The sequence below is a fragment of the Nematolebias whitei genome, chromosome 7 (assembly GCF_014905685.2).
Source record: "Nematolebias whitei isolate Nwh7 chromosome 7, NemWhi1, whole genome shotgun sequence".
In the NCBI taxonomy this organism is placed as follows: Eukaryota; Metazoa; Chordata; class Actinopteri; order Cyprinodontiformes; family Rivulidae; genus Nematolebias; species Nematolebias whitei.
In genome coordinates this window covers 26,646,782-26,658,751 of record NC_056504.1, presented here as the reverse complement: position 1 = coordinate 26,658,751, position 11,970 = coordinate 26,646,782, and the positions used below count along the sequence as shown (strand labels likewise).

Sequence of the window (11,970 nt, the reverse complement as noted above, 5' to 3'; positions counted from 1 at the left end):
CACTCACTCACTCACTCACTCACTCACTCACTCACTCACTCACTCACAGATGCTCAGGGGGGAACAGTTACTGAAAACCAAGAGCTCAGGGGCTGGACATCCATAAGTTATTGTCATTAAGTTTGTCTTTTCATTTAAAATCTAGTTTTATTTAAAATGAACCCATTGGTGAGTCGAACTGAGTTCGTCAACGGGCCTGATTTACCATACCATACCAATTTATTTATAGAGCATTTAAAACAGCAACAAGGCCAACCAAAATGCTGTACAAAAGAAAACAAACATGCACAGCGGACAGGAAAACATAAAATAGAAATACAGATACAAATAGCAGCAGAAGCTAACTAAAATGGCCAACAGTGTAGAGTACAGACCGGACCAAAACAAATCACAACGTGGTCAAGGCAAGAGAATAGAAGTGGGTCTTCAAGCGAGACTTAAAGGCTGAGAGTGTGGGAGCCTGCCGGACACTCAGTGGCAACTCATTCCACAGTCGTGGACCTGCAACAGAGAAAGCCCCGTCACCTCTGAGCTTACGACGGGTTTCTGGGACTGAGAGAAGCATCTGGTCTGCTGACCTCAGAGAGCGCAGTGGGACATATGGCTGCAGAAGATCAGTGAGATAGGATGGGGCGGAACTGTTCAGTGATTTAAAAACGTACATGAGAATTTTGAATTGGATCCGAAGGTGAATGGGTAGCCAGTGCAGGGAGGCCAAAACTGGCGTGATGTGCTCTCTATAGTCTGTACCAGTTAAAAATCGGGCTGCAGCATTTTGGACCAGTTGTAGACGAGCAATGGAGGACTGACTGATTCCAAACAGAAGTGAATTGCAGTAATCAAGCCTAGATGTTATGAAGGCGTGGATCACTGTCTCAAGGTTCTTTTTGGAGAGTATAGGCTTCAGCTTAGACAGCCGTCTCAGCTGAAAAAAAACAGGATTTGACCATCATGTTTACGTGACTGTTGAGTTTTAAGGATGGGTCCATTATCACCCCCAGATTAGTGACCTTTTGTTTCTCTAGCGGGGCTAGAGAGAATAGGTCAATGTCGTGGTTCATGAGTGAGCCACTGGGATGGAACAGCATGACTTCAGACTTCTTCTCATTGAAGCTTAAGAAGTTTAAAGCCATCCAGTCCCGGATGTCAGCCAGGCAGTCAAGAAGAGGCTGAATAGAGCGTGTGCCTCTGTGCCTCAGGGGGAAGTAAATTTGGCAATCATCGGCGTAGAAATGAAAGGGTATGTCGTGTTTGCGGAAGATAGCACCTAGTGGCAGCAGGTATAAAGAAAAGAGAAGGGGACCGAGGATGGACCCCTGCGGTACCCCCCACTGGAGCGCTGTCGATGCCGAACTAAAACCTTTGATATTGACACAGAAGGTTCTGTCAGAGGTAGGACCCAAACCATTTAAGGGCTGACCCTGTGATGCCCACCCACTGCTCCAGTCTAGAAATGAGGATATTGTGGTCGATGGTGTCAAAAGCAGATGTAAGGTCCAATAGGACAAGCAGCACAGAATCACCTGCGTCTGTGGATATGAAAATGTCATTAAAAACCTTCAGTAGAGCAGTTTCAGTGCTATGGAGAGATTTGAAGCCAGATTGGAATAACTCTAGGATAGTGTGATCCCCCAAAAACTGTTTCAACTGAGACTCCACAATTTTTTCCAGTAGTTTAGAGGTGAATGGGAGTCTGGAGACAGGCCGGAAGTTGGACATGACTGAGGGGTCAAGGTTAGGTTTTTTCAGGAGGGGCTGGACAGCAGCATGTTTAAAAGTCTTTGGCACCACACCTGAGGATAAACTGCTATTCAGAATAGCGAGGATAAAAGGACCCAGGGTAGGAAAAACTTCCTTTAGCAGTCGAGGGGGGACCACATCAAAGGGGGAACCAGATGGCTTCATGCTGCGCATTACCTGCTCCAGAGAGGACAGAGAGATGGGCTCAAAGTGGTCAAACACAGCCACACACTGAGAAGGGATGGACAGATCATGAGCTGGTGGAGAAATGAGTGCCCGGGTGTTTGCCACTTTTTCTAAAAAGAAATGGAGGAAGTTCTCACACAGCTCAGTTGAGGCTGAGGCTATTATGGAAAATAGTGACCTTCATCACAATATGCTAATTTTTTGAGAAGGACCTATATATATATATATATATATATATATATATATATATATATATATATTCCCCTTATAAAATATAAAACAACTTTAAACAATCACTTCATTTAATCACTTTAATATCCTCTTTAAAGCTAGGAATAAAATGAAACTTGTTTTGTGTTAGCAGAATTTAATTCTAACTTTAAAACTTATCCAACATTAATAAAACTTACCTCAAGTTGCAATTTTGGACATGCATGCATATATTTGTACAAATTGTACTTAAGAGGAGATTATTACAGCCTCATATAAAATCAATGATCATAATATCGGAACTGGATCGGTATCGGCCGATACTCAGATCTAGGTATCGGGATCGGAAGTAAAAAAAGGGGATCGGTGCATCCCTTACTTGGGGCAGTCGCGCTCAGTCTGTCCCTCCTCAGAGACGGGCAGACTGAGCGGGGCAGAGTGGACGCGGCTGGCCGGGGTCGAGTCGCCTCTTTCAGTTTGACCAAAGAGTAGTGCCCCGCTGAAGCTACGGAGCTCGAATGTCCATCGTAAAACTAACTAACGTGGTTTAATGTGGCGCTATGGCTCTGCAGACATTGCACGTTGCTGTCTTGTTTTGTGGTGTTTAGTGTAAAATACTTCCACACAGCGGACATGTTTAGAAGAAAAGCTGGTTAGCTGTTAGCCACAGTGCTGCTAACTCAGCCCTCACATTGTAGCTGGCTGCAAACTATGAACTGGATTTCCTGAATATGAGGCGGGTCTTATTACTCTGGGTTCATGAGACACGCCGCCGTTCAGGAAATCCATTCCATAGTTTGAAGCCAACTTGCATCATGGATTGGAAATATCGGCAGGTGGATCGGAAAAATCCGATATGTAAATTATGCTGGTATCAGAGGCCGATACAGATACTGGATCGGCTCGGCCCCATCCCTAGTTAAAACTTTGTTGTATAGATCTGTAGCATACTGCTTTAATTATAAGTTCCACTTAAACAATTTTTGTTAGAATTTCCTTAGTAGCCATTATTAATCATCTAAATGAATGAACGAACGAAAGAACGAAGTTTAAAGTCTTATCTGGGAAAATTAAAATTTTGCTGTTCTTATTGACATAAAGGACCAAAGCAAAATTAGCTTAAAGACTTGGATAGTTTAAGGTTTAAATGAGTCGGGGTGTTACAGTCTACTAAGTTGAACCATAAAGAGTGACAGATTTTGATTAAAAAATTTTTTTTAAATAAAACTAATTTAAATCAAAGTAGCATTGGAAATTTATGAGACCATAAGATCATTTTTAGGAGCTCTACTCTTTCAGCAAGGAACAAAACAAGTTACAACATCTCCTTGACCTAAGCTAAGCCTCTTGCAGTCCTAACAACTCTCCTCACCCACTGCCCCTGCAAGCCCCCTCCGCCTTGTTTCCTAGTAACTAGAAAGTATGTTGACCTGCAGTCCACAGTGTCACAGAGCCATCCGGACAAACACCTCCAGGATTGAGGGTAAAATTAGCAGAGGTGGAATACATGCATGAATTCAGCTGACACTGAGCATAAAGGATCAGCAGTCCTTTACGTTCAGAGGGCAGCTCGTGACAATGGTGCCTGCCTTATAATTGTTAGCAAAGAGTCTAAGAAAAGGAGGATTCAGTGTCACAATTACCCTGCTGTCAAAGTGTTGGCACCACAAGTTCAGAGAAGCCTTTGTAGAGGTTTAATCTGAAGCTAAAGGGTCAAGAGCACTAAAGTAGAGAAGCATTCCTTCATTCTACTTAGTGAACCCGTGAAACAACCAATTATTTTCAGTTTCTTTCATTCTCTACTTATTTATTCCTAATTAGCAGTTGTATTATCATGTTTTAAATTATGACAAACAAGTCAATCTATGTACAAATGATTATAAATCTGTTTGTGTCTTTACAGCTCAATGAAACAATGCTCATAATAGGTTTCATGCAAGAAGAACCAGGAGGGCTCCACTATTGGCACAAAAACACATGAAACCAGTCAGGAAATCTCCAAAATGCAGGGTGACTACAAGCCCCAAGGCTTTTGGGAAATAAATAAATACATTCTAGGACTGAAGAGGCAAAACTGGAGCTTTTTGAATCATTCATTTATAATTGTAGAGGATACCAACGCATTTATCTGAGTTTGTATATTTAAACGCCAACAGATGGTAGTAGAGAAATTAAAATATGGCAAGTCCTATATATAGTCACAGTTTCCAATTAAATATTAAGGTAATATGATTTCTGTTAAACCACCAAAATGCTTACCTGGACTGTTTGTCGATCAGGCAGTCCACCGTAAACTGATATCTGAGGCACTGCCTGTCTTCCTGCAGTGGCACTATTGCTAGTAATACTACTACTGCTAGAAGTAGTAGAAGAAGCAGTAGTGGTGTTAGAGGTACTGTTGCTGGTAACAGCTGTGGTGCTGGAGGAGCTTGTGGAGGTGGTGGAGGAAGAGGTGGTGGAAGTTGTTCCAGCACTGCTGGCAATAGAAGCAGGGGCCCCGGGATCACTCTCCATGGTGCCCTCTGCTCTTCTCACCTTTGACCCCCGACTCTTCTGAATGGCTCTCCTGTGCCTTAAATACAGAGATTTTGAGGGGGTTAGGACATATGAAGAAGAAAAAAAGACAAACTGTTTCTTTGAGCACAAACTCACAACATGGGCCTCCAAAATTACAGATGGCGAGTAGATAAATCTCATCATGGCAGATATAATTCAGTATGAAGTGAAATTAAAAAAAAAAATAAAAATACAGTTTAAGAAAGTCTACAATTAAGGAAGACACCAAGCGGCTAAAAAATTATTATTATCAGGGACAATTTTATAACATAAACACTGAATACTAAAGTGTTATTTAGTTAAATAGTGCATTATTTTTCAGTAATATAAACTCAGAAATTTAATCAAGGCTTCAACAAGCTTAATTTGTGAGCATTAATCTTCATTCAGATGAAAAGCAAAAGTTAAAATAACAGAATTTTTGACACTTAAATCAAAACACTACTACTTGGGAAAATATGCCCGTTTAATTCACGAGTCTTGTTTATTAAAATTAAAATAAAAACTATTAGTCACAATTTGATTTAAGCTTTATTTAACCAGACAGGAGAGAATAAAAAACAATTGCCTGGAAAAAAAAAAAAAAGACTAAAAGTCTTGAAGGAGAGGGGAGAAAACGAGCAAAACAAGACAACAAAAAAAAGCATTACAATAATTAAACATGCTAAGAAAAATGTTTCCAAGGACACAGTTAAAACGGACACACCAACTCAATTGTTTACTAAAACGTAGCACAGCCATAGAAAAGAATAGACAGGATAGCAAATCTGTACCACAAAAACATCTGGCCATAAATCCTTTTCAAGTTTGGGAACACATCAAATTTTTTTTCGTCTTTATGAATGCATACTGCTGAAATGTATAGTAACAGTCACAAAAGCTCAATACAAGCTAAGCCAAAAAAGGAAAATAATTAAAAAATATATTAAAATGACATGCAAAAATAAAAAGAAATGCTAACATTTATTTATTTTTTTCTTTTCAGTCAATCATTTTGACAATAAGGGAAAGTCTACTCAACCACTGGTGACAACTGGTATAACAAGGCTGGGAAAAAAAAAAACATTTAGATGATGAGATTGCTGATTCTGAGGTCAGAGGTGATCAGTTAAGTTATTGTGCCTGCAAGGGGAAAAGGTTTAAGGATTGAAGGCTGAGCACACAAGTCGAAGGTTTAAGTGGGCTGGATTGGAAGAAGGGTGTGATGGAAGTAATTAAATAAGAGCAACACAGATGTCATGCTGGAATTTTAAAGCAATTTTCTTTCACTCCTTTTTATTATTTTTTTGAAAGGATTAGGACCTAAATCAAAGCCCTGTATCCAACCTTTTCTACAAAGGAGACTTCCATTTTACCAAGTTATGTCATTTCCAATAACAGAAAAAAATAAATAAATACATAAAATCTTCAAGTAGCTTCCACAAAGGTTGACGAAACTAAGTTGTGGTGCCCATCTTAAATTGAATCAACTAAAAAAATTTAAAAAATCAGTTGTAGATGAACAACCAATGGAATCTTCTTGAAAGTTTCACTACAATTCATTCAGTGGTTCATGAAATATCGTCTATTCAATAGTATTTCGACTCCAATTGTAAATGACAAGGGCAGCAAGGTGGCGCAACTGGTAGAGCTGCTGCCTCTCAGCAAGCAGGTCCTTGGTTCAAACCCCGGTCCAAGGGCCTTTCTGGGTAGAGTTTGCATGTTCTCTCCGTGCATGCGTGGGTTTTCTCCGGGTGCTCCGGTTTCCTCCCACAAACCAAAAACATGCATTTTAGCCTGATTGGTAACTCTAAAACTGTCCCTAGGTGTGAGTGAGAGAGTGAATGGTTGTTTGTCTCGTTTGTCTCTATGTGGCCCTGTGATGGACTTGCGACTTGTCCAGGGTGTACCCCGCCCCCTCGCACAGTGATTGCTGGACATGGGCACTGGCGACCCCCGTGACCCAAAATGGAATAAGCGGGTAAAGATAATGGATGGACGGATGTTAATGACAAAATTTAACTTATGGTGTTAATCTTTTCGCGCTCACAATATATGTTGAGGATCAGTCTCAGCATAAACATTTTGTTCAATGTCCTTAAGGTCATCTGGCTGTGGAGGTCATATTGAATCAGGTTGACTCTAAAAGTTAGTTAAATTTGAAGATTACGTTCTGAAAATTTCATTAAAATTCAAGTTCATGAAATATTTTAGTAAAATATACACAAACACGCGCACGCACAACATTTTTATTCACTTTAATTGTTAGCAATAATGAAACGCTTAAAATCCTAAACTCAACTGGAAATGCCAGACGTTGATGCAAAACTACACGTTTGCATGTTTGTGTTAGAAAAAGGGTTGAGATCTATTCAGACACCAAGGATTTGTGGTTGTAAACAAAGCACCACAGCTGCCAAAAATCTGCCTGCCTGTATGTAGTCATTAGCCTGCATCCTGCAGACTGCCTCATATTGCATCTCTTTAAATGAGGAGCAGAGAGAATCCCCTCTGGTAATGATAGCTTAGACCCCTGTCTTTCTGAGCAGAGTCACCCATCCATCAGTGGACACCCCCCACTTCAATCCCACTTCCACATCTGAAATGTGCCTTTAAAATGGTTTAGAAAAAAAAAAATCAAAGACTACTAGAGGGTAAAGACAACATGCACACCAAAGCACTACACCATACCACCACATTATCAGCACTTTGCTCCTCTAGTAGTAGAACGTATTGATCTACTTGTGCTGACATAAAACCACAAGAATTGACTGTCAGATTTGGGTCTGGAGGATGTGCACAGCCAGCAGACTGATGTGACATGTTCAAAGCCTGTCAGACAGACTGGTTGTCTTTATAAAGCTTACACCACAAGAAGGAAGTGCAGGAGCCTCTATCAGAGTCCATGCTTGGGTCTACATAAAGGGCAACTGTCATGACCCACATTCAAAATACCACAAGAAAACATTTCTCAGCTGCACTAATTGACTTCCATGCCTAAAAGCTTTAGGTCAGGAAATCTACAGAGAAGTTTGTGTGCGTAACGATACTCTGATGCTGAGACAAAGCCCCTCAACCCTTCATGCCTACCTCCTTCGACACCCCCAACGCGATGCAGGGGTATGATGCCCCATCCCCCGGGAGCGTGCTGTCCTCCTGCAGGATGCTGCTCCTCTTTGTCTGCCTCACTGAGAGGCAGGTCGGCTGACTGGCTAAACGAACGACTGAATGCGTCTGAGGGCGTTTCTGTGCTAAATTCAAACCCCCCAGCCCCTCTCGTCAACCCCCAACACACGGTGAGCTCCTCATCCCAGCATCAACACCAAAGTCTACCAACCTCCTGATTATGTGGTATCCTAGCGACAGCCAACGGGGTGCTTATGGAATCTCTGTGCTGAGCAGCGTGCTGATTGGCCAACAGGATCCTCTCTAATGAAGATGATAATGATTTTTTTGTCTCTCTCCTCCCCCTTTAAGGTTGCCTGAGTACAATTAAAACCATAGCCCTTTTAATACATAATTTTATTTTGTTGTATTCATGTAGAAATCTGAAAAATGTTTTATAAGTCCTTTAGTTGTGGCAAGGTTTAATTAATAAAAAAATTTTATAAAAAAAAAAAAGGGACAATGCACATTAACATGAGTATAATACAAGCACATCATAAATGTGCCAGATCTAGCCAAAGATGCTAATTTTAATCTGCATTTGTTAATGGTACAAGATAAAAATACTTTACTACAGAAAATTGTAGGCCTTTCTGACAAAGGTCAATCTGATGAAATTACAGCCTTAGTAAAATTACATGATTCTGAAAAAGAGTTATGAAAAAGCATAATAAAAAACAGTGGATAAAATAAAACAGTTATTTCTGATGAACAGTAAAATGCAAAATAGAATTTAAAAAAAAAAACTGCTTCCTCAAATGTTCTTTTTCAACATTTGTATTGCATGAAGTCAGATTTAAAACAAAGAAAAAATGTTTGCTTTAAATTCAAACATTAAAGTATCAATGCAAAATAAAAACGAGAAAACCATCATCATAAAACAGTTTTTGATAGAGGATGTAACAATGAAAATAATCTAAACTATTTTACTTGATCTCACCATAATATCATTATTTATTTCAAATTCAACCAAGATACAAGTCGGAACCTAGGAGGCACAAAAAGAACATTGCCATTGCTCTTGGTAAAATAAAATGAAAACCCCACCTCAGATGATTTTTCAGGTGTTTAACTCTTGTTGATTAATGAAGTTCTTACCCATACTTTGATACTGTGTGTTGAAATATTAAGTTTTATAATATGTTTAGATGTCATTTGTTATTTCATGATAAAAAAAAGAAAAGCTTACGTGTCACCATAATTGTGCACAGGGAGTAAGTGGGACTTAATATTCCACATCCCAATTGGGCAGACTCTGGTTCCAAAAATACAACATGGCAGTGCCTGTAAATTGGATCCTGCTGGCTTCAATTCAATGAGAGAAGGCGGGAACACTTGGTCCATTATTGTATTAAAAAAGTATGTGCACACGCCTAGCTAACCACAGCAAAGAAATGACAAACCATCTATTCAAAGCAGTTACAGAAACAAAAAAAACCTGCAAAAAATTTTTTATCCACTCATTAAAAAAAAAAAAAAAAGATATCACTGCAGGTGAATTTAGATGTTGCATGAATGACATCATAATTCATTAGTGTGAAACAGCCAAGAGAAAATCAGAGGATAATGGCATACTTATGGTCTGTCCCGCCACATTAACACCACGCAACTGTCTGGCTGCATGAAATGTGGCCATTTGAATCATTTGCCAGTGCAATGTGGAATTGATTGGGGCCAACCATGCACAAATCTCATTGATTATCATCTTCTCATTAGCATATAGATTAGTTAATGGTGCAGCCAGAAACACAAGCCCTGAGTCTTACACTTGGCTAACAAAGCTGTTCAGCAGAAGGGATCAAAAACAGACAGAAAAAATCATAGATGGAACAGCTCAGTTGGATATGAGTGGTTAGATTAGGAAACTTAAGATCTGAAAGCTTTGCTTTAAAAAATAGCTACAAAGATGAGAGGGGGTCCAGAGAGGAGCCTTAACCAAACAAAGGGTGCCTCTTATTTAAATGATATTCAAGCTCATTATCAGATTCAATAGAACTTATGCTAAACAAAAAATAATCAAAATGCCATATGGGCATCCTGGATTCCCATGTTAAGGGGCTTGACAATCGTAATACTGAAAGTTTGCTTGAACCAGTGCAGACAACATAACATGATTTATCTTGAGTTATAAATGGCATAGTAATGACAACATAACATGTAAAATATAAAGTAAAATAAATTATATAAGTATTTCATGACAATTTGTTAAACATGATAGTCCTTAAAAATATCAAATTATTCATTGCCTTAAGGGGCTAAATAAATACTTTAGACGGTACGTCCAAGTGTGCCCTCAATTATTTCTTGGCATGGAGCACCTACCTTAAAATGACACGGGATCTGACAGCCAGACTCATTATGGTATGGTATGGTATATAGTTTATTAATTTAAAAAAAGTACAAAACAATTCCATAACAATATAAAAAAGGATACAAAAGATTTAAAATGAAAGGCAGCAGAAAGAAGAAAAAATCATTATATCTGCCCCTTTTTTTCAAACAATTATTTCAGACATAATAATCTTCAAGTAACAGAACAAAATGAATAACTCTTTCTAATTTTTCTAATTCTAATACAAAACACACACTAAGCTACTTCATTTTTTTTTTTTAACAATTCAGTTTTGATCTTTTTCTTAAATGTACACATTGACTTGGCATTTTTCACATCACTCTCTAGACCATTCCACAATCCAACTCCTTGGATTGAGGTAGACCTTCCCTTCAGACTAGTTCTGAATTTTGGTTTGACAAATATATCTATCCCCTTGTAGTGAACTAGGCCTGAAGGTCAGGATTTGACCTTAAGGACCATATGGGACAGAAACTGTCATTTCATTGATTTGAATCCAGAAATACAGGTTGACCCATCCTGAGACTTTCTTTCTTGAAAATTCAAGTGAAAGAACACTCTCTTTTCTATTATCATTACTATTTTACAAATGTTTGATAATCAAAGTGTTTTTAGTTCAAACCACTTTAGATGCTGCAGTGAACTAATCATTTTTTAATTAACTGTGAAACAGTAATAATGATTTTTAATCCTCATGCAAAGTTAGAATTCATGTTAAGGTCTGTTACAGAGTAATTATGCATTTTCTGATTTTCTGTCTTTGAATGAGCAGGGTAAGTTGGTCCAAGGTTGGAGTCAAACGCAAACAAGTGTTGGAACGAACTGTCTTGTTTTTAAATCCTCTCAGACGTAAATCGAGAAGCTGGCACCTGTTTTCCGCCAACTCGTCCAAACATTTCTCTCTCTGTCTCTAAAAACATTTTCAATCTGTTCCATAACATTCTTGCTGTTTTTCTGACTCCTAGGGACCTCTTACGTCACAAAACACACCCCTGTCTGGTCGATATTGACCAATCAGAAACTCCCAAATGAACCAGAAATAGAGCCCTTTAAAATGTCGGTACTTCCTAGTTCAAACGAGTCGGGTGGAGAGTTTGCAGAAGTCCAGTCGCTTCAGGCTCCGGCTTCAGTCGTTGCAGCTCCCGTGCTGGGAAACAGGAAAATCCTGACATGACCACAGAGCTCTTCCGAGTCTTATGGGATTATAACATCTTCCACCTCTAAGTGGAACTCTGACGGACTCCACTCATGTGAAGTCCACTCGTGAGGTGAATTTGTGTCGAACAAGTACTGTCACTACTTCGGACGATTCACAGCTGTTCCTACGGAGACGCTGAAAGGGTGCGTTAAATGGAATTTCGCCAGGAGACATCTCCAGGTAAAAGAGATTTCTATCACCTAAGTGTACTGGGGAAGAAGCTGAGAAAACCCGGAGAGTGCCGTTCTGATGCTGACACAAACATTCTCCCTCACGAGTGGACTTCACATGAGTGGAGTCCGTCAGAGTTCCACTTAGAGGTGGAAGATGTTATAATCCCATAAGACTCGGAAGAGCTCTGTGGTCATGTCAGGATTTTCCTGTTTCCCAGCACGGGAGCTGCAACGACTGAAGCCGGAGCCTGAAGCGACTGGACTTCTGCAAACTCTCCACCTGACTCGTTTGAACTAGGAAGTACCGACATTTTAAAGGGCTCTATTTCCGGTTCATTTGGGAGTTTCTGATTGGTCAATATTGACCAGACAGGGGTGTGTTTTGTGACGTAAGAGGTCACTAGGAGTCA

General features: G+C 39.5%; 1 protein-coding gene across 1 annotated transcript in view; it reads right to left on the bottom strand.

Annotated features, from left to right (window-relative positions):
- Positions 1-11,970, bottom strand: part of phc2b (polyhomeotic homolog 2b (Drosophila)) — a 103,967-nt gene that overhangs the window by 67,801 nt on the left and 24,196 nt on the right. The window contains exon 2 of the mRNA XM_037679778.1: positions 4,396-4,708. Coding sequence (XP_037535706.1) covers positions 4,396-4,708 — 313 coding nt within the window. The remainder of the gene's footprint in view (positions 1-4,395; positions 4,709-11,970) is intronic.